The 22,190-nt window shown below is 59.5% G+C and overlaps 2 protein-coding genes across 12 annotated transcripts in view; both read right to left on the reverse strand.

Moving 5' to 3' along the window:
- Positions 1-6: 6 nt before the first annotated feature.
- MTSS2 (MTSS I-BAR domain containing 2) lies at positions 7-8,684 on the reverse strand. Of its 10 annotated transcripts, none has more exons than XM_042834855.1 (15): positions 8,587-8,684; positions 5,903-5,964; positions 5,732-5,805; positions 4,760-4,844; positions 4,559-4,650; positions 3,545-3,619; positions 3,426-3,434; positions 2,968-3,125; positions 2,779-2,886; positions 2,608-2,705; positions 2,016-2,226; positions 1,631-1,705; positions 1,248-1,424; positions 1,011-1,176; positions 7-971 (listed from the first exon to the last, which is right to left on the reverse strand). In XM_042834855.1, the coding sequence occupies exons 1-15, from the start codon at positions 8,653-8,655 to the stop codon at positions 244-246; spliced, it is 2,187 nt and encodes a 728-aa protein (XP_042690789.1). In that variant the 5' UTR covers positions 8,656-8,684; the 3' UTR covers positions 7-243. The 10 variants fall into 10 exon arrangements, with proteins under 10 accessions (XP_042690789.1, XP_042690784.1, XP_042690790.1 ...); XM_042834858.1 differs by having other exon boundaries at positions 437-586; positions 933-1,176; XM_042834850.1 differs by having other exon boundaries at positions 7-1,176; positions 3,551-3,619.
- Positions 8,685-10,415: 1,731 nt separating this feature from the next.
- The window catches only part of VAC14 (VAC14 component of PIKFYVE complex), a 52,713-nt gene continuing 40,938 nt past the window's right edge, over positions 10,416-22,190 (reverse strand). For both annotated transcript variants that reach the window (XM_042834800.1, XM_042834801.1), the window contains 5 exons: positions 15,642-15,816; positions 14,918-15,036; positions 13,282-13,361; positions 12,294-12,444; positions 10,416-11,059 (listed from right to left, as the gene is read on the reverse strand). In XM_042834800.1, the coding sequence (XP_042690734.1) occupies positions 10,897-11,059; positions 12,294-12,444; positions 13,282-13,361; positions 14,918-15,036; positions 15,642-15,816 (688 nt within the window). In that variant the 3' untranslated portion in view covers positions 10,416-10,896. The remainder of the gene's footprint in view (positions 11,060-12,293; positions 12,445-13,281; positions 13,362-14,917; positions 15,037-15,641; positions 15,817-22,190) is intronic.

Raw genomic sequence — 22,190 nt, forward strand, 5'->3', positions numbered from 1 at the left:
GCCCCAATCGCTGTCATCACAACACGCTCGCAGCCAACCCAACCCCAAGTGTCTCAGTGGTTCCTCAGCCTCTGACCACATCACTTTGCGCCATCCCAACCACTGGCCATCATCACCACCATTACACCACACCATCACCCCCACACAATTCTCAGTGCAACCTGTTGTTTCCTTTCCTGCGTGCTACGACACTGCACACACCGAGATCCCAACACGCACATCCCAGTTTGCCCAGCACTGGCCCTAAACCCACACCCACAGCCTGATCCTACACCAGCAGTTCTCCATTGTGGCCACCAGCCCACAGCATCCCACTCCAGGCTGTAATCCCAGCAACAATGCAACGCACCCCAATCCTTCAACACAACCAGGGCACCCCGTCCCATGCAGGGCCAGCGGGATTGACACACTCTCACTTGGGAAATGTGAAATGCTTTGCAATGGGAGTGGAATGACTGGGTGGGAACAGTGCTGTGGGCATATGAAACATGGAGAAGGCATCAGCTCAGTGCCCACAGGTGTCAACGGTGCCATGGAAAGCTGCCTCCGCCTCCTCCCACCCTCTGTGGGATGTCCTGTTGAGTACCTGGGAAGGGATGGTGTATGGGATGCCCCACTGAGTACCTTGGGAAGGGATGGTGTATGGGATGCCCCACTGAGTACCTTGGGAAGGGATGGTGTATGGGATGCCTTGTTGAGTACCTTGGAAAGGGATGGTGTATGGGATGCCCCACTGAGCACCTTGGAAGGGATGGTGTATGGGATGCCCCACTGAGTACCTTGGAAGGGATGGTATATGGGATGCCCCACTGAGTACCTTGGAAGGGATAGTGTATGGGATGCCCCACTGAGTACCTTGGAAGGGATGGTGTATGGGATGCCCCACTGAGTACCTTGGAAAGGGATGGTGTATGGGATGCCCCACTGAGTACCTTGGGAAGGGATGGTGTATGGGATGCCCCACTGAGTACCTTGGGAAGGGATGGTATATGGGATGCCCCACTGAGTACCTTGGGAAGGGATGGTGTCCTCGGAGCAAGATGGGGTAGTGGTCTGAGTGCTGTAGCCACTGGAGTACTGCAGCGAGTCCCGGCTGCTCTTCTGGTGCTCCAGGCTCAGCCCCCGTGTGAGCACCATGGCCAGGTCGCTGGCGGCGGGGGACACCTCCTCGCCATGCTGTGGGGGCAAGGATTGTCAGCACCCCAAGGGAATCCTCGGGCCCCACCACCCATCCCCACAACCACTACCTTGGCTGCAATGGTGGCCGGTGACATTCGGGGCCTGGGAGCATCGTCGCTGCCCATGGCCGGGTACGCGCCGCTGGCTGAGCCCATCTCGGCTTCCCGCAGGTGCTCCACGCGGTCCTTTCGTCGCTGTAGGGTGCTGACCACGGGCTGGTCATAGGGGCTGGCCTTGGACCAATCCTGCGAACCACAAGGCAACAGTGGGGAAAACGGGGTGTGGGGAATAGGGAGGCGTAAGTCTGGGGACCTTTTGGCATTCGTCCTTCAAGCTGGGGGTGGCACCGGCCTGGGATGCTCTGCCCCATGGGGGAACGCCTCTTGGGGAGGAGAGGAAGAGGAGGATGATGAAGTCTCCACTGCTGTGCTCTGAGAGAGTGAGGACTCACCGAGGTGGGGGAGCTGCACTCGCTGACCGACTGGCACGTCTCTGAGGCCTCTGAGGACGCTGAGCTGGAGGACTTCTGCCATGCCCAACAATCCAGGAACAGCAGAGAGTGCAGGAGGAGAGAACAGAGCCGGTGAGCCGGTGCCATAGAGCTGCACCTCTGGCAACATCAGCACCACCCGGGTCCCTGGAGCATCCTTGGTACCAGGGAGGTTGCAGGGTGAAGGGAAAGCACTTTTCTGGGGATGCTACCAATCGGCTCATTAAAAGGTTGAGGCAATTTGGAAACAGTCTGTTTTCTCGACATGGGGCTGAGAACTGGTGCCCATTCCACAGATGGGGAAACCGAGGCCCAGGAGCATCATCCCCTTCCGTGCCCACTGTACCTGGCTGGTGATGTCTGAGGGCATCGGGGAGGGCGGTTTGGAGTAGGCAGCATCCTGGGAGATGAAGCCGGAGTCGTGCGAGGAGACGCTGGAGAGGCGCGTGCCGGCGCTGGCCGGCTGGGCCAGGCTGCGGTAGCGATAGGTGGAGCTGGGTGAGCAGGTCTGAGCCCCCCCGGGCCACGGGAGACCACCCTTGGCACTGCTGACACTGCTGGGGGGCACGCGGGGCGCGAGGGGCAGCAGGAGGACAAAGGAAGGAAAGGACAGTTTGAGACACAGGTTTGGCACGTGCGTCCGTGGGGACAGAGCAGGCAATGCGTCCCCATCATCCCACTCGAGGACAGAGCATGGCTGGGGAAACGAGGAACGAGGGTGCCACCCCGGGGATGGGGACAGGGGACATGCTGGTGAGCCCCATGCACCCTACATCTTCCCCAAAAGCCAGGGAGGGGGCATGCACTTGGCCACCAACCCATCCCCATCTCCCCAACACTACTGCCCCATGCCCATCCTTCTCCCTGCCCCAAGACCAGTTCCTCTGTGCTACTGGGGACCCGAGGGCCACCATTTGGCTCCAGGGTGAACGACACACCTGCACATGCTCGATTTGCGGGAGCTGGAGCTGCTGGGCGACGATGGAGGGGTCTGGTAGGACCAACTGTAGTCGGAGCCCTTCAGGTCCTTGATCACCTGTGGCAAGGAGGGGTTGGAGCCCCCCAGGTGGCACTCACCCCCCATAACCCTGAGTACCCCACACACTGACCTGCTCACTGGCAGGGGGCAGCTTGTGGGGCTCGGCGGTGAGCACCACCAGGTCGTCGATGATGCCCTGCAAGTGGGTGATCTCCCCCAGCATGGTGAGCTCCCCGTTCTGCAGCCGGACAAGTGAGACAGCGTCAGCCTCCCAGGTGACATGGGGACCCCAGCACCCCTGCGGGATCCCAGGACTCACCACCACAGGCTGCAGGAAGGTGATGAAGGTGCAGAAGCGGCCCCGCTCCTCAATGAGCGCCTTGCGCACCGCCTGCTTCTCCGTCTCCTCCAGCAGCAGGTACATGTCATTGACGTCCTGCAGCGCGTTGTCCAGCTGGGGCTGCAGGTCCCCTTTCCCTGCGGGGAATGAGGTGACATCAGCCCCATATCCCCACGGATGAGCCCCTACTGAGCTGCGGACGGATGGGGTACCGTCCCCACGGATGGGGATGTCACCGAGGGGCCGTGAGCTGAGCTAGGCTAAAAGCAGGGCTGGACGGATGGACAGACGGACGGACAGACGGACAGACAGATGGAACAGCCCTCAGCAAAGGGGGAAACCTGGGGATGGGGGAGGGTTTGGCTTCACCCAGTCCCAAGGGGAGACACAGATAAGGAAGCAGAGTGGGGCCGGGGAGGGGGCAGCGCTTCACTTACCCAGCAGCTCTGCGGGAAGGATGTGGAGGGGAGGAAAAGAGAAGGAGACAGAGAGAGAACGTGTGAAACGACAGCCAAGGTCCCCCCGCACCCCCACCCCAAACCCTCACCCAGCTGACCCTTACGAGCCTTCTTCTGCAGCTTGAGTGTGTCAGAGGATTTCTTCTTGATCTCGTGGCGGGCTCGCTTGTACTCTGTGGGCACAGGGCACTGTGATGGGGTGGGACCCAAGCATCCCTCCTGGCACAGATCTGTCCTGTCCAGTCCCATCCAATCCCATCTTGTCATGTCTCATTCTATTCCACCCCATTACATCCATTCTATTCCACTCCACCCTCTCCCACCCCATTTCATTCCATTTAATCCTATCCCATCCCATCTCGTCATGTCCCATTCAATTCCACCTTGTCCCACGCCCTCCCATCACATCCCATTCCATTCTATTCCATCCCATCTTGTCCCATTCCTTCTCATCACTTCCCATTCAATTCCATTTCATTCCTTCCCATCCCATTTCATCCCAGCCCATCATGTCTCATTCCCTTCCATCCTATCTCATCCCATCATGTCCCAATCCATTTAATTCCATTCTATTCCATCCTATCCCATGCCATTACTTCCCATTCCATTCCATCCTATGCAGCCCCCTCCCATCACGTCCCATTCCTTTCTATTCCATTCCATCCTATCACATCCCATTCCATTCCATTCTATTCTATTCCATCCCGTCCCATCCCATCCCTCCCGTCCCATCCTATCCCATCCTATCCTATCCTATCCTATCACATCCTATCCTATCCTATCCCATCACATCCTATCCTATCCCATCCCATCCCATCATTCCATTTCATTCCATCCTATCCCATCCCATCACTTCCCATTCCATTCCAACTTATACCATTCCCTCCCATCCCATCCCACTCCATTCCATTCTATCCTATCCTATTCCATTCTACACCATTCCATCCCATCCCATCCTGCCACATCCCATTTCATCCCATCCCTTCCCAGCATGCCATCCCATCATGTCCTACCCCATTCTATTCCAACCCATCCCATCCTGTTCCATTCTATCCCATCCCAACTCATCCACCCCTCTTGTCTCATCCCATGCCACGCCACGCCATCCCAACCTTTTGCGTGGTCCTTGTCCAACTGGTTGGCAGTTTTCTTCCAGTCCTCAATTCTGTCCTGCAAAGGGTTGATCAGGCTCTCCATCAGGGCACTGGGATGGGGGGAAACAAGAAAAAAAGATGGAGTGGGGGGCTGGGGAGGGAGGGGAGCGTGGCGAGGGCTGAGCCCGGCCTCCTCACATCCCCGATGGCGGCACCTACTTGGTGAACTGCCGGAGCTTGGCCTCGATGCTGCGGTGCCGCATGCACATACGGGTCAGCGCGGAGCCGATGTCCCTCGTGGCCCCTTGGGGGAGAACGGGACCCCGCTGAGCGCAGGGATGGGGACGGTCGCGTTTGGGCACCGGGATGGGGGTGGGCGGCGTTTTCGCAGGCCAAACCCGCCAGATGAATGGCCGGCCGGCCCCTCGATCGTTAACTCTGCTTTGCGAACTCGCCCGTTTGTCCCCCCGGGCTGATGGGTGGGACGCGTTCATTCTGAAGCCTAAGGACGGCCACGCGGTGGCACTGCTGCAAACCCCGGTGGCCATCAGCGATCCCGTCCCGCAGGCCGGGCAGTCTCTGCCCCAAAAGCCCCAAGCGGTGACCCCCGGGCAGCCAGGGATTCCACATCGCCCCCAGCACAGCCCTCAGCCCTCACACGCAGGGCATCCCTTAATCCTCCTCCTCCCAGCTCTCCTCCTGCCCCTAATCCGATTCCACACCCCCACAGGCAGGGACACCTCCAGCCCCACATCCTCAGCCACGAGTGGGGCATTACAGCCTTCATCCCACTGCAGCGGGGTTGCCCCAAACTTTGTCCCCTGCCCAGAGCTGGGTGTCTCCCTGCCATCCCCCAGTGCCCTAATCCCCCCCAGTGCAGTGGGCCACTGGGTTTGGAGACAAATCTGCTTGTGGCTCAAGCTGCTGCCTTCCTCCTCCTCCTCCTCCTCCTCCTCCACCTCCTCCTCCCGCATGGCTCCAGATGGCCCTGGATGCCGCCAGTCTGCAAAACAGCCCTGGACCATCTGCTTGGCACAACCAAGCGGTGACACGCAGAGCCTGCACAGGGACACAGTGCTCGGAGGGACCCCACATCTCGCAGGGAGGGGAGATGTGCAATTTGTCACACTGGGAGACGCTCCACAGCACAAGGGACATCCTATCCGGGGACATCCCGCAGGGGGACCCTACCTCGAGTGTTGGTGGCCATGTCAGCCACTTTCTGGAAGGCATCCAGGAAGGCGACCGCAGCCAGCACCGTGGTCCTGCAGGGAGAGGGACATGGAGCTCAGTGCTGCTGTCACCCCTTGGGTATGGGGACACCACCAGCAGGGTGCCTGTGGCACCATCCAGACCACTCACCTGAGCTGGGAGTGCAGCTTGGTGGCCTTCGAGTTGAAGTCCTCCCAGATGGGGTAGGAGCTCTGCAAGAGGGGAAGGCAGTGGTCAGACCCCGAGCCTCGGGCAGAGCCCCCACGCTGCCCCCGTGGGGTGGCATCTCTGATGGCTCTGAGCACGGCCCCTGCCCTCCACCACCCTCATCCTTCCTGGTTTGCCCCGTTCCAGTCTCGGTGATGCCTTCATCTCAGGGGTGGAGGAAGCAGAAGGGACAGGGACAGGTTGCCGGTGCTGGGGAAGCATCCCAGTGCCGTCCCAGCAAAACCAGTCCCGGCGTCCTCTCGATGAGGCCATTCCTGTGCCACTGTCACGAGGAGGAGCCGTCCCAGTGAGGTCTCATATTGGTCCCAGTAAGGCCATCCCTGTGCCATCCCAGCAAGGCTAATCCTGGTGCCATCACACGTCGAGCCCATCCCAGTGCCACCATCCAGAGAAGCCAGTCCTAATGTCCTCCTGGTGAGGTCAATCCTGGTGCCACCTCGGTGAGGTCATCCCAGCGCCATGCAGCAAGTCCTGGTGCCAGCCCAATGTCACCACCCCGGCGAGGCCATTCTGATGCCACCATCTCGGTGAGGCTTGTCCCAGTGCCACCATCCAGGCAAAGCCATCCCACTGTCCTGGTGAGGGCACCACCCGATGGAGGCGTTGGGGCTTGCAAAGACCCTGGAGGTGAGCCTTGGTGGCACCTCTGTCTCATTTGGGGACAGCTGGTGTGGGTGGGGAGCAGGGCTGATCCAGCAGTGCTTTGGAGGCTACAAAAGTCCCATGTCCATAAGGAAGCCATCCGTGGAGCGTGTTGCTCGGTGTGTGACATCTCTCTGCTTCTGGTAGGCCCACGGGGACAGCCATCATGGCTGGGGACCACGTCCCCATGCCCACCTCCATGCCCCGTCCACAGGGCACATCCCCATCCCTCGGTGACACCAGGACAGGGGTGAGGACGATGGAGACAAGGGCAACACTGGGGACAAGGACACGCCAAGGTCACCTGGGGACGCTGCACAGCAGGGGGAAGGCATTGGGAAGAAACCCAGAGACCATCACGAGGCTCCACTGTCCTCCTCCCTGAAGCCACCAACCGGTGCCAAAAAGCCACTGATGTCCCCGCTGCCACCAAGATGAGATCCTTTGGCCTTGGCCCCACGTGGGAGCATCGTTGTGTTCAAATGCTGGCTGCAATTACCCATCCCCATCCTGTGGCCACCGGGACCCCACGTGGTGACAACACTGGGGACAGAGATGCAGCACCCATAGGGCCCTATGGTGCCTGGTGCGAGCAGAGCTGTTGTCGTAGCACGTTGTCTTTTTTCCTTCCTTTTTTTCAGCCTTTTCCACCAAAAGGAAAAACGATCACCCATCCTAGGAATGAATCCAGCTCGCTGTCACGGCGAGGAGCTCCCGGCCCCATAGAGTTGGGGTCCCTACTGTCACCAGCACGGGGATGGTGGCTGCAGGCTGGTTAAGCCCATGGGCAGAACGGGGATACTGAGGCACAGGGCGATCCATGCTCAGAGCTCAGGCTGAGCCAGGGACTCCAAACCCCCTTCTGCCCCATAAGGATCACCCCATCACCCTTGTAATAATAATAATAATGAGATTTCCTCCCTCGGGAGCTCTCTCCCACCACCCCCCTCCCCAGACACCACCGGCCCCCAAAGGGTTAATCCCTTTCTCAGGGAAGCTTTTATTTATTTATTTATCTTTTTATCCCCCTCCCCTGTTCTGGCAATGACAGCATTGTCTGGCCGGGCTGCAGTGAGGAGCCGAGCGGGAGGAAGAAGAGGAGGAGGAGGAGGAGGACGAGGAGGACGAGGTTCTGCCTCCGGGAGCTGCAGCCCGACGCGGGGGCACCGCCGGACCCGCTAAGCTCAGCACTTGGAAGAGCCCCCATTCCCCCCTCCCCCCTCCGATGCAGCGTGCAGTCAAAAATCGTTGAAAAAAATAGAAAAAAAATATAGAAAAATAAACCTTCTCCCCCCTCCCCCCCCACCTCATCCCTCCCCCACACGCCCAGCAGTAAAACGGGATGGGGGAACCTGAGGGGGGGGGGGGGGGGGGGTGAATCTTTGCGCTCCCCTCGGTGCGGTGAACGCCGTAGGGGGCTGCGGGGCTCCGGTAAGCGATCCGGGGCTGATGTCGGGGTCCGGGTGCCCGGTATGGGGCTCCGGTAACAGATCAGGGGCTGATGTCGGGATCAGCGTTCTCGGTTCGGAGCTCCAGGTGCCCGATTTAGAGCTACGTTAACCCGGTTTGGGGCTCCGAGTGCCGATATGGAGCTCCGGTACCGATCCAAGGCTGATGTCGGGGCTCCGAGCGCTAGGTTTGGAGCTCCGGTGCTGATGACGGGGCTCCGGTGCCCGGTTCGGAGCTTTGGATGCCCGGTTTGGGGCTCAGGGTGCCCGGTATGGAGCTCCGGTAACCGATCCGGGGCTGATATCGGAGCTCCGCTTCTCGGTTTAGAGCTCCGATAATCCGGTCTGGGGCTCCGGTCCCGATCCGGCGTTGATGTTTGGGCTCAGGCGGCCGCCCGGTGCCGGCTCCCGGCTCCCGGTTCTCTCCCCATGCCCGCCGCCCCCCGGTGAGGACGGGAAACGCTGCCCGGCGACAGTCGGGTTCGGAGTGGGGGGTTGGGGAGGGGGGGACCCTACCTTCATGTCGTTAATGATGGCCTGGAAGAGCCCACCGAGGGCTCCGCACTCCTTCTCCGCCGTCTCCATCGCTGCGGCAGCCCCGGGGCGGGCGGCGCCGCCGGGGGAGGCCTCGTCGGGGCCAGGCTCAGCGGCGGGGGGCGGCGGGGGGGTCGGGGCGGCGCGGAGGGGCCGGGAAAGGCATCGCCTCCAAGGGCACCCGCCGGGCTCAGCGGGCCCCGACGGCGGAGGAACGGAGAGGAACGGATGGGAGAACGGAGAGCGGAGCTCGGAGCCCGGGGCGGCGGCGGAGCGGGGCGGAGAGGGGCGGGATCTGCGGCGGCACATGCGCTGCCCGGGGTCTGGGGGAGGGAGGGGAGGGTGGGTGGGTTTGGGGATGCTGAGGTTTCGGGAGGGAGGGAGGAGGGGGAGAAGAGAGGAGGGTGGCAGACGGAGCACCCGAGGGATGCGGGGGGTTTTGGGGCAGCGAGTGGGTTGGTTGAGTTGGGAATGCGTTTCCGAGGGATGCTCGGGGGTGCAGGTACGGGGGAGACGCGGGGGTGTCCCAAGGGCAGTGCATTGGGGTTTGGAGCAGCCCTGCAAAGCAGCTGCAGGGGTGCAGTATCCTCTGGGGCCAAGGATGGGGGGAGATGGGGATGGCGATGCTTAGGGGGTACCCAGGCTTTGGGGGCCCCGAAGATTCCCCCCGAGCCGCCGGGGGGGGCTGGGGATGCAACTCTTGGGGATTCAGTGCTGGGCCTCATAGAGATGCTTGGGGGATGCCAAGGATGGGGGTACATGGGGTTGCTCTGGGATGCTCTAAGGGCAGTGCTGCACTGCATGGAGACCCCAGGAAGCAACTGTGGGATCGCTGGGGGTGGAGCACTGGGATCCAAAGGGATGCTGAGGACGGGAGGCGCAGGGGCACGCAGCTACCTACTCTGGGGTAACACCACGGGAACCCAAGGGGTGCTTTGGGGGATGCTGGGGGAACTGTTGGGGCTCTGTGGGACAGTCCTCAACCCAAGCTGAGATCTGGGGGGTCTCCCGAGCTGCAACCCGGTCACAGCACGCAGCCAACAAGATCCTACTGCCACAAAGCCACCAGTGGCACCGCACTGCTCCTCCGGCCAGCACTGGGCAAGAACCATCCACAAGGAAACTATTAGGGCTGGAATTTCTCCCTGTAAAGCTGTCCCTTTAGGGGTGGTGGTGGCAGGTGACACACGGCAGCGTCCCAACGTTCCCTCTGCACCCCAAGCAGTGGCAGAGGGCTGGAAGAACCCAGCTGCCCCATCCTGGAGGGGACGGCTTTTAAAGTTAACCCGCCATGACCGGGGTTGGAAAGCCCTTTCCCGGGAATGCCAGGAATGTCGTGATCCCATCCAAAGCAGCTCGGAGTGGGGCTGCCTGGGGAACCCGCTGCCAGAGCCATAAACAGGCTGGGGGCCATAAAAACCCTCTGCATTCCTCCACCCCCCTCCCCGGGATCAGGTGAGGGCCCAAAATGCTCTGGGAGAGGGACGGGAATGCAGATCAGACCCCGAAAACGCAGCCGCCCACTGCATGGTCCCTGGATGCTGGCTTCACCCTGGTTGTTTTGGGGCCAGGAAAATGCCTGTCACTGCGCTGCGGTTCCATGAGCGCGGCTGGGAAGAATTCCGGCTGCTTTTTCCCACTTGGGGTGGAGAAACGCTGGAAGGGGTCCAGCCTAAGGGCCAGCGTGGCAGGGCCGCAGCAGGGACCCCATATGCAGCCTGGGGAGGATTCTGGCTTCTGGGCCTGGATGGGTCTGGTTGGGAACCCCAGCACTACAAGGATGGAGCAGCCCTGGGAAGGCACAGCAAGGCTGCTCTGCATCGTTCTTTTTATTTGATGGCAGGGAGCTTAGGATAGGAACAAAGAAGGGATGCGCGGAGCGAGGGCTCTCCTCCGCCCGGCACTGGGATGAAGCTGAGCCTCTGGCTAAGAAAGAGGGGCTCGGGGTGCCGGGATGCTGCCCTGCTCCCTTCCCAGTGGGGAGGACCCACTTTGCTCCCTCCTTCCCTTCCCCATGCGTTTCTTCCCCTCCGGTCCTGCTGGCAGGAGGCCGGGCACTCAGCTGACGGTCACGGGGAAGGCATTAGCGAAGCAAAGTCTGCTCACCCTATTGCAAGAGAAGACACCGTGCCTTCCCTGCTCCCTCCTTCCGCAGCTTCCAAGCACGACGCCGGGCACAGCCTGGGGTCCCCACACTGACACAGAGGAGGAAAACCCCCGCACCCTCTGCCCTAAAAGCACCGGCGTTTCCGCTGTCCCCAGGCCCTGGTCCGTGTTCCCTTGTCCCCGTGCTCAGAGCACGACGCGTCGCTCCGGCTGCTCTGCCCGCCCCGCTCGCTGGTGCCGCACTTCCAGGTGTTTGCTCTGGACCTTGTCAAAGTGCTGCAGCAGCTCCGTGTAGTCGATGGTGGAGGATGCCGGCCTGCGGGAGCTTGCGCTCGTCCTGCTGCCGTCCCTGCAGGGAGAGAAGGGATGTGGGCATCCAACACACAGTGCTGAGCCAACGGGCGCAGCCTCTAAGAGAGGTGGTTCCCTCCTGCAGAGGCAGGAGATGCAGTTCCAGAGGGCTGGGTGTTGGCGAAAAGGTTTTCCTTCAGAAGAGCAGTGAGGCAGTGGCACAGCTGCCCGAGGATGGGGGGGAGTCACTGTGCCTTGGGATGTCCCAGAGCCGTGGGATGTGGTCAGTGGGCACAGTGGGGGTGGGCTGGGGTCGAACTTGGGTTGTCTGAGGGGTCTCTTCCAACCTTAGTGACTCTATGATGAGCAGGGGAAGGACGGGATAAAGAAGACGACACACACATCTGGACCCCCAGGATGCAAGAGCCCCGTCTTGCCTCTCTTTGGTTTTAGGAGAAAGAAACCCGAATTCTCTGATGTTTCGGTGGGGCGGGGGGACAAGGGGCGTCCCCACCACACTCAGCTGCCCCGGGCTCACCGTTATGAAAGCAGCCTCCGGTGTTTGGAGGAATGTAGGTCAGCGTTAATCAGATGCTCGAGCTGGCTGACAGCTCGGATCGCTCTGAAAACCCGGCTGCTGCGGGAGGAGAGGGAGGGGGGATCACAGCGGGGGGGCCAACACACGGCCCCCTCCCTGCCCCACCAATTAGGAGCAGGGCGGTGGGCACCAGCTCCAGCCCTGCAGCGGTAGGGATAAAAGCCAGCCCGGGGGATGAGCTGACAGCAGAGCAGTGGAGCTGGTGGGGGTCGGATTCATAAAGCCGTGCAGCTCAGGAGCGCTCCTTTTTTCCGGAGGTTTCATCGCGGCGAGCGCACGGCCCTGCTTGTTAGCCAGGGCTGGATGGCCAAAGCCCAGCAGTGGAGCCCCAGTGTGCCAAAAGGAGAGGGATGGGGGGTGGAAATCCTGATCCTGCAGCACAGGGGGGCACGGGGGGCCGTCTCCATCCCCGTCACCATCGCCGCAGAGCTGCCCCTGGGCAGCACAGCCATCCCTGCTGGCAAGGCGTCACAGCGCCTTTGGGTGCCCGGACGAAGGGGGGACGCATTGGGAGCTGCCTCCTCGCTCCGTCGTCCTCCGTGGCTCTGCCTGTTTCCATAGCGACCCCACAAAGTGAAATTTTCCATCCCCGATGCCAAATGCCTGCGGATGAGGCGCAGCCCTCCCAGGGTTACCAAATATAGACAAAAAAACCCCAAGCGAGAGCCGCCGGGCGCATCCCCGCCGCACTTACGCGCTCTGCATGAGCTCGGGGTTGGGGACGCACTGCAGGCGGTGGGACAGCAGCTGGAAGGCACTGCTCTGGGGCAGCAGCATCAGCAGCCCGTAGAGTGCCTTGATCAGGTAGGGGTTGTTCTTCACGTCCAGCAGCTGCAGGCGCAGGTCTGCAAAAGGAGAGGAAGGGGATGGTGAAGCACTCTGCTCCCAGCTTCCACTGTTCCTGGTTCCTCCCAACCTGCCGGGATGGCTGCAATTTCGAGGGGTGTTGCACCAGCGATCCCGTTGCAGTAACTCCTCCATGTGTCCCCGAGAGCACCTCTGAGGTCCCAGCATCCCTCCCCAATGGCACCTCCCAGCCCAACACTCTGCTCCCTGGGCACTGCCAGCCCAGCCAGCGAGGCAGGAGCCAGCAGGGCTGCCACCTGGCAACACGTGGACTTGTCACTCCCTGCACCCTTTGGGATCGTGCCGTGAGATCAAAGAATACCCCAAGTTGGAAGGGACCCATAAGGACCACCAAGTCCAGCTCCTGATGTAGGTGACCCCAGCCAACATTATGGGCCTGACCCTCACCTCACCTCCCATCTGCTGCCACCATTCTGATGTCTTCCCATGCCCATCTGTCCCCAACCCCACAATCTAGAGGTTAAGATAAGCAGGTGGGGAACCCTCAAGGAACTCAGAGCTGTGCATACCCAACACACACGGATGTCTCACATGGGAGGAAATGAGGTGTGGACCTCGGGGACCAGTGTCCCTGGGTTGTGACAGGTCCATGCCATATGCCCCAATCCCCCCCAATCACTCTGTAGGGCCACTTGCTCTGATAACCCACATTGGGCAGCTCTAGCTGAGGGCTGAGCAGCGAGAAGTCCGATAACTTCTGCTCTATTTCCTCACGCAGCGCTGCTGGGAAGCATGGGGAGGGGATGGAGGGGCTGGCAGAGCAAGCGCCCCGTGCACGGCACAAACCCGAGAGGAAGGAAGGGGCCGAGCCTTACATGTGAATATGGGGCACTCGATGAGCTGCACCAGTTTATCCACCTCGGTGAGGAAATCCACTGTGACCTCCAGGTCCCCACTGAGCGTGGCTGTTAAGGATGCAGCACAGCAGGGGGTGGCCCAGTAGCAGAGTGATGTGTGGGGCAGAGGGGTCCCAAATCACAGAATGGGTTGAGTTGGAAGGGACCCTAAAGGCCATCTGCTCGCAGTCCCTGCACTGAGCAGGGACACCCACAGCTCCATCAGCGCTCACAGCCCCGTTCCCTGACCTTGGCTGTGTGCAGGGATGGGGCAGCACCAGCTCTGTGTGCAGCCTGTGCCACCACCTCACTGCCCTGAGTGTAAAGAATTTCTTCCTTGGCTCCAGCGTAAATCTCATTTTAGTTTGAAACCACTTCCCCTTGTCCCATCACAACAGGCCCTGATAACCAGTCTGTTCCCTGTCTTCTTACAGCCCCTTTAAATACTATGAAAGGATAGGAATGTCTGCCTCCTGCACTGTGCCTTGCCACGTGCAGACCCAGTGTGTGCTGGGTCTCATTGTGACTCCACTAGTGGAGTCCCTAACCCTGGAAGTACCCAGGGGATGTGCACTGTGGCACAATGGCATGTGGTTTGGGGACAGGACTCAGGAAGCCAGACTGATGGTTGGAATTGATCCTGAAGGTCTTTTCCAACTTAGAGACGATTCCACGACTCAACCTGTGCCATGTTTACAGGAGGTAAAGTCCTTGAGTTGTGCCAGAGCAGGTTCAGGGTGGATGTTAGGAACAACATCTGCTCCAAAAGAGCAGTGAGGCAGTGGCACAGCTACCCAGGGAGAGGGAAGAGTCCCCATCCCTGGGGGTGTCTGAGAACTGTGGGGATGTGGCACTGAGGAACGTGGGCAGTGGGAATGGTGGGGGTGGGCTGGGGTTGGATTTGGGGTCTTTGGACTCGGGTCTTTCCCAGCCTTAATGATTCTGTGATTCTACGTTCCACCAGAATGCCTGCAGAGCAAGGACACGTTGTGGGCTCAGGGAAGGCCCCGCAGTGCCCCGTGCAGAGCCAACAGAGCTGCAGCCCAGCCAGTGGGGCAGGAGCCAGGATTTTGGGGAAGGGAGGCGGCTTGGACTGCACCTCTCCTTCCTGCGGCATGTTCGCAGTGAGCCAAGCAGCAGCTCCAAGGAGCTGCCACCCCCAGGAGGGACGCATGGCTGGGACATCAGTGTTTGGCCTCCTGTAGCAAATGGAGGTGAGCTGGCAGCACTGCTGACCCCTGGGATGCTCTGGGCTTGGCTTTCTCTGGGTTCTGCAGCTGGAAAAGGAGAAGGAAAGAAACCATCTGCTCTGCTCGTGTCACTGGACATCAGTCCTGGAGGCCACAGCCTCGTCTTCCTGGGAGGAAGGAGGTGTGGGAGCCTCCCCTGCTCTAAGGCAGATCAGGGTCAGCACTCAGCCACCACTGCCTTCCTCTTCTCACTCCACAACAAAAAAAAAGGGAAAGGGAGGTGGCAGGCACCGAGCAAACTGCCCTGTGCTGTCACCACGCTGCCACGTGGCTGGCACGGGGATACAGCCCCTGGTGAGGTGAGGGTCCCCAGCTGCTGCTCTGAGCCCCCCAGATACCCCAGCCAGCAAAAGCCCAAAGGATACAACTTCTGGATGAGGTCGTAGGCGTGCTTGTAGTTCTGGGTGAGGAAGCAGAGGGACACGGTGGTCACTGGGTTGTGGCACCAGGAGCGGTACAGGCAGCAGAAGAGGTTGCGGCTCTCCTGGGAAAGGAGGAAACCACGGTGGAATGGGGGTGATGAAATGCAATGGGGACATGGCACAGAGCACCCCATGCTCCCAGCACCCACTGCACACCCAGCCCTGCGAGTGCTGGTCCCAGCTCTGCCACAACACAAAGGGATATTTCCCCACCGCCCAGCACCAGTGCTGCTCAGAGCCCTTGGAAGATGGTTTTGGGGTGGAAGATGGAAATTCTGGGGTCCTGCCTTGGACACTTCCACTACTGGTGGGCTGCAGCTGCTCTGGGCACCGTGGTGTTTTGCAGGGGGAACAGCTGCAGAGTGGTGGGACGCCCACTTGCTGTCACCCACGTGAGCATGCAGGGAGGGAGCTGGCAGCTGCTGGGGGGCTCAGGGGCTGTGATCAGCTTACAGGCTGGGGACAGAACCTGCAGCGCAGGGGGGGAACAGCAGGAGGTGGGCACATCCTCCAGCCACTCCCTACACCCCATGGGGACCTGCCTACACCTCAGTTTCCCCATCTGTATAATGGAGCAATTTGGTCCCTGCAGCTCCAGCCTTGGGCTCTGAGCTCTCAGCTCCCTGCCACCCTTGTCATCCCCCAGTGGGAAACCTGGTGCCCATACCGGTGTCCTCAGGTCCTTCAGCTGGTTCCTCAGCTGGAAGAGCTCAGAGGAGGTGAGCAGGATGGTGTTCAGTGTGTGCACCATGGTGGAGGCAAACTTGAGGTCCTCCTCCCGCAGCAGGATGTCCGCCATGGAGTGGAAGATGTTCTCTGCATTCAGAAGTAGACAGAGCTGCCTGTGTGTCACAGAGGGGAAAACAAGAACAAGAGGGGAAGGATCACATCACATCCTTCTTGCAGGGGTGACATGTGGGGACACCCGAGGCTGGTCCAGCTTTTGGGGCTGCATCCGAGAGTGGGGGATGCGTAGGGAGAGAGCACAACCAACAGGAACTTGCAGTTGGGCACCGCTGGAGCCAAAACCCCAAAGTCCATGGACAAAGCTCTACCACCCAATGAGCTGCCCCACTGCTCTCTGAGCTCCACACTTTGACTCCCAGGACACTGGGGAAACTGAGGTTGGAGCAGAGCCCAGTATGGTGCCCGCAGTGTGGCTGTGCCCCCACAGCAGGAATGTTCTGCTCCACAAACAGAATTCCCGAGGTTTTAAACACTGGAGAGACGAAAACTTGAAAACCCACATTATTAATTTTTTTTTTTTTCTTCCTCCTTTGTTTGGATTTTAGGATTTCCTGTTTTTCTCCGGCATGGCTCTGAGCTCCCGCATTCCTGGGCGGTTTGCATGAGGACACCCAAACCAGCATCCGTGGGGACACCCAAAGTGGACGGGGCACTGAGAAATGGGGTTTTTGTCCCCAAAGAGGGGGTGCTCCCAGCTCTGGGTCCCGTCGAGCTCCTTGCCCAGCCCTCACAATGGGATGCTCTGTGAGGGGTTTACGTAACCAAAGCCAGCCTTCGCCCTGGCCCGCGTTAGAGTGGAGCGGGCAGTGATAAATAAGCTCATTTATCCCAATTATTCTTACGTAACCGGGCTGCATTCATGGGATGAAGCGTTCTCACCGCCTGGGCACGGGACTGTGTGAGGGAGAGAGGCAGTGAGGGAGGGAAGGGGATGGGTGAGCAGCCCTGGAGATGTGCTCAGCATCCTCCCCACGGCCAATGGAGCTCCTGGAGCACAGTGGGGAAAGGGCGAGCAGCCCGTGCCCTGCAGTGCCTGCAGCCAAAGTGGGAGCTGCTCTGGCTACGGGGTGCCTGCTGCTCCACTGACGCCCTGGGACCACGCATGCCAAAGCAGTGCCCCAAAATACAATGGGTCCTTGGGGACAAACACTTTCTGGGCTGTGTTAACCCATCCCAAGAGCACCCCGTGGCTCCATGCAATGCAACAGCCCCAAACAGGCACTGCTGTGAGCAGAAGGGACAATGCCGCTGCTGTGCCAACTGACCCTGAACTGCTGCCCCCAGTCCCAGTGTTTTAGGGCAGCTGAGGGATCGCCTTCCAGAAATAGAAGCTGGATGTTTCTGGTTTTGATTAGCAAGGAAGGGAGCAGCTGGTGCAGAGTATCTGCACCTACCCGGCACCGCGGTCCGACCCTGAGCTGGCTCTGCAGCAAACTCCAGTGCTGCTGGGGCTGTGCTGTCCCCGTGTCCCCACATCCCTGCCCCAAACTGCTCCCCAGACCTGTGGGTTGGAGAGGACAACTGCCCGGCCCCACAGCTGCTGTGACAGCTGAGGCTGAGCACCAGTGAGTGGCACAGGAACGGCCCCAGGAGGATCCCAGCGGCGCGAGGGGAACGCGGTGCCTGGAGGAGGGCAGGGCTGGGACAGGTGGCTGAGATGCCGGGGGTGCTGAGGGTGGGATGGGGCTGCAGGCAGAGCTGGGAGCCCCAGTGCCATTCCCAACCCTTGCAAGCCATTCCCAAATATACACAGCCTGGATAAAGATAGCCCAGATATATATAGCCACGTATAAATGCCCCAGAGGAGGACGCAAAGCCCTGCTCTCCCAGCTGTGGGAGCACCAAGCAGCACTCGCAGCTCTGCTCCCTCCTCCTCAGCTTCCCCTCTTATGGCTCACCCCATCACCTTTTGCTCTGATTCCCACCGACTTCCCAGGCAGACACTTTTCCTGCAGAGACACAGCCAGGTGTGATTTGCTTTTTTTAGCAGCTCGACAGCTTAAAAACTCAGGTGGTGATCAGGCTGCCTGCAGCTCACCCTTCCATCCCCCTGCTGCTAACTGCGATGCTGCCTACGCAGTGCTGTGACAACGGAGGGACGCGGCTCATTGCCCTGAAATGTCATCCCCATGAATGCCACCACCCTGTCCCCAGGGGAAGAAAAGGTGTGGGGCAGCCCTGGAGTCTAGCTCTCCTGGGATCAGAGCCACAAGTCTACACAAGCAGGGCCAGCACAACACCTGGAAATTGGGCTCATCCAAGGTGATGGGGAGCCCTTTGGGACCACCTGTCAGCTCCGCCTGTGCCAGAGCAAGGCAGTGCCCCTTCTGTGCTTCCTCCCCACCCTCCTTTTCCTGTGCTTCCTTTCCCCCTCCAAGGCTCCTTGCCACCCTTGCTCTCATCCTCATCCTATCCCTGCCGGGAAAAGCAGCATCCCGGGCGGCTCCGCAGCTGGGATCCTTTAGGATCCCTTAGGATCCCAGGAGGAGCAGCCTTTGGGTGCAGAGAGAAATGTGATGGGGAGACGAGAGGGAGGAGGACAAGGGGAAGTCGTGAAGATGTGGTTTCCCGGATCCCCCTTCCCTCGCTGCCATGGTGCAGATGGAAATCACCATTTTTCCAGGTGGAAATCACGGCTCTCCCTTTAACCAAATGGAAATCGCTGCTCTCCATTTATCCAGAAGGAAATCACTGCCCTCCATTTTTCTGAATTGGAAACCACTGCTCTCCATTTATCCAGATGGAAATCACGGCTTTCCATTTACCCAGATGGAAATCACAGCTCTCCATTCCCCTCCTTCCCCACTCCCCTTTGCCGAATCTGGCTGCAGGGCAATGGAAACCATGGCAACTGCAACTGACGGCTCGTGCTTTAAAAAATTCATCGTGCTTCACATGGGAGATTTCTGGGTGCTTTGGAAGCATCTGCTGGACATCCTAAAGCACGGCCCGGCTGGGGATGAGTGTAGAGCTGGGAGCCGTCTCGGCTCGCTCAGGATGGCCACAGAGCCTGCTGGAGCCAGGGAGGCAGTGAGAGCAGCAAGCAGGATTGGTGCCAGCTGCCTCTGTTTTCATGTGGCTTTTGGACTCTCCTTGATGTCTCACCACGGAGGCCCCTGGGCATCAAGGCTTGCTTTTTGGGACGTCAGGTCAACCAGGAGTAAGAGCATGAGATCAAAGGCTGCGAGTGCATTTTGGGGAGACCTGGAAAGTTTTTTTTTCCCAGCTGGTGCCCCACCATGAGATGTTCCCAGATGCTACATCTCCGATGCCCTGTTTCTCCAGGTACTGCTCTCCTCCCTTGGCACAGCACGGCACGAGGAGCACCCGGCACGCTCTGCTGCAGGATCAGCCAGGAAGAGACACTCAGGCTCTGCCCCCGGATCTCGAGCAGTTGCAGACAACCCCTGAGATGCTTCTGCTCCGAAAGGAAAAAGCGTGGAGTGTTTCATTGCAAACAAGAAAACCCTCCCACGGTGCTCCTGCTGCCGTTAGTGCAACAACTGCTGCACGCCGCCGTGCCAGCTCTGCTCTGAGCCTCCATAACACCACGCTGTGTGATTGCACAATCCCCATTTCCTGGGAATAGCAGGTGAAATCCAGCCTGCTCCGTGCACGTGGAGCTGCTCGCTGCTCCCAAGCACCAGGACTGAGGTTACAATGGGAATGGATCCAGAGAGATCCTCTGCTCACAGGGGAGCAGAGCATCTCTGGAGTTCCTCCCCAGAAGCCTCTCTGCTTACATTTGCTGGGTCTGGAGATGGGCAGAACCACGCAGAGCTAGAGGTAAGTTGTTGGACTTGGAAATGAAGCACGGAGCCTCAGCCCTTTCCTCCCTGTGATGCTCCTCTTTGATGCCACACCACTCGGGAACCCCGCAGCGACTGGAAGAGCCAAGGAACAGCAGGCACTGAGCAAAGCAATGGCAAGCACCAGCCTGCAATCCTTGTGGAAGGGTTTGGCAAGGAGCAGTCCATGCTCAAACACGGGCAGTGCAATGCCTTGATGAGCTCCAACACAACGATGCCCTTGGAAGAGGTCACCTGTGGTTTGCAAAGCACATCTCCAACCCTCCAGCTGCTCATTCGACCCCTGATAACCACAGCTCCATCTGGGAGCAAGGAACAGTGCTGCACCGTGGAGAAAGAGTTCACACAGAAGGTGATCGACTGCTGATGTCGTCCGGGATGGGCTGGCAGCTAAAAATAACTGGATTTGGGAAGTTAATGGGCTGCTCAGCGCAAGGCATGGCTGCGCCTTTACATGGACGTGGCAGCTACAGGTGAAGGCCACTGGGCACATGCCCACCAGCACACACCCAAGGAACCCTACAGTGACCCTCAGGCTGCAGAGCTCTCAAGTGCTGAGCTGAGCACCTCCAGGATGCTCTCACCCCGCTGAGCCCACAGGAAAGCAAAACACCCCACAAAGCCTACAGCATCCCTTCTGATTTGTGAACCCACTGACACTAAAACCAGCAGCAGGGCCTGGCAGCGCGATCCCAAACGTGTGTTCCTATGGCACATGCCTGGCAGGGCTGAAACCTTGGCTCTGGCCACAGCGTGCCTGCCAGGGCAGAAACCCTGTGTGTGCTGCAGAGTGCAGTGACTCAGCCCCAGCAGCTGCTGACCCCCAGGGCATGCACACATACAACCGTGATGATGATGATGCTTTCGGGTTTTCACCTCTTTCCTCTTCCACGTGAAGGGTTTGGAGGAAGGGCAGGGGGTGGGAGATGCATAACGCGTCTCCGAAGATCTTTCCTTTGAGATGCGTGCTTCCCTTTCAGGCTGACAGCTGTGGCCTAATTTTCACAAAAACTGACAAGAGCCTTATTTCTCCCCCTATAATTTCTTTCAGCCGCCAATAAAATAGGTTAAAGGAGCGGGCGCAGCGCTGCGCCGGGAGCTGGGGGAGGATGCTCCACTTTGGGGTGTGCACAGATTGCTGAGGTGGGAGCTGGGGCTGTGCTCACCTTCTGCATTGCTTTTCTCATAGGAGGAGAAACAAAAGCACTCCGATTCCTTCCCACAGAACTGTGACCAAGGAGCGGGTTGCTGCCCCAGAGGCAACGCGGCCGATGAGGACCCAGGCAGGCTGGGAGCTGCCTGCAGCTCCTTCCAGTCCCCGCTCCAACAAAATGGGGATTTCCCTGGGTGTTGTACTGTTCATTCAATCACCACGAGCACTCCCACATTCGGAGGAAGGGAAGTGCTTCCTTCCCACGCCTTGACTTACTCGAGGAGCTGGCAGCCCTGGAGGAGCCCTCACCACCCCGACAAGGCAATTCAGAGAGCGCTCTGCGTTACGGAATGTCAGCTGAAAGCACCACATCCACAGCTGCGTGCTGGTTTAGAAGCCCCAGGTGCTCCAGCAGCTTTGCACAGTGGGCCCATGTGAGATGAGAGCAGTTGGATGCTCCCTCCCAGGTCCCTACGATGCCACCTAAACGCATCTGGTGCTGGCTGAGGACCCTCACTGTGCACCATGCGCCGTGCACCAATCTGGGATTGCAGGGAAAGCACTGAGACAGAACCTGAAACCCCCAGGAGCTGCCCCTGGAAGGAACTTGGCTGTTCTGTAAGGATTTTCCTCCCCTATGCACACTTCCCCTTCCTCCCCTCCACACTCTCGCTGACCCTGACGAGTCCCAGCCCACTCAGCACTGCTGCTCACATGTGTTTTCCATTTTTCTACAGGAAAACACATCAGTTCCTCAGGTCCCAAGGCAGCTTTGGAGTGGAGGATGCTTAAAGCCCATTTCCTGAGCCACCGGGATGCTCTGCCGCAGAAGCCGAACTCCAGGACAGGGATGTCCCACCTCCATTCAATCCAGCAGGCACAACATCCTCCATCTTCTCCACCTCAAAGCCTGAGCTGCTTGTAGGGCTTCCAGCAATGCTCTGTATGTGAGGTGCCAGCAGGGCTTCCCATTGCTACCAGTAGGGCCTCCTATCACTGCTGGTTGGGATTCCTATCACTGCTGTTAGGGCTTCCAGCAATGCTCCGTACATGGGGTGCCAGTAGGGCTTCCCATCACTGCTGGTAGGGCATTCCATCACTGTTGGTTGGGATTCTCATTACTGCCAGTAGGGCTTCCCATCACTGCTTGTAGGGCTTCCAGCAATGCTCTGTTTGTGAGGTGCCAGTAGGGCTTCCCATTGCTACCAGTAGGGCTTCCCATTGCTACCAGTAGGGCCTCCCATCACTGCTGGCTGGGATTCCTATCACTGCTGTTAGGGCTTCCAGCAATGCTCCGTATATGGGGTGCCAGTAAGGCTTCCCATCACTGCTGGTAGGGCTTCCAGCAATGCTCTGTATGTGAGGTGCCAGTAGGGCTTCCCATTGCTACCAGCAGGGCTTCCCATCACTGCTGGTTGGGATTCTCATCACTGCTGGTTGGGATTCCCACTACTGTCAGTAGGGCTTCCCATCACTGCTGGTTGGGATTACCATCGCTGCCAGTAGG

The sequence above is a fragment of the Centrocercus urophasianus genome, unplaced genomic scaffold (genome assembly GCF_019232065.1).
Source record: "Centrocercus urophasianus isolate 14NV4802_14NV808 unplaced genomic scaffold, USGS_Curo_1.0 seq_49, whole genome shotgun sequence".
In the NCBI taxonomy this organism is placed as follows: Eukaryota; Metazoa; Chordata; class Aves; order Galliformes; family Phasianidae; genus Centrocercus; species Centrocercus urophasianus.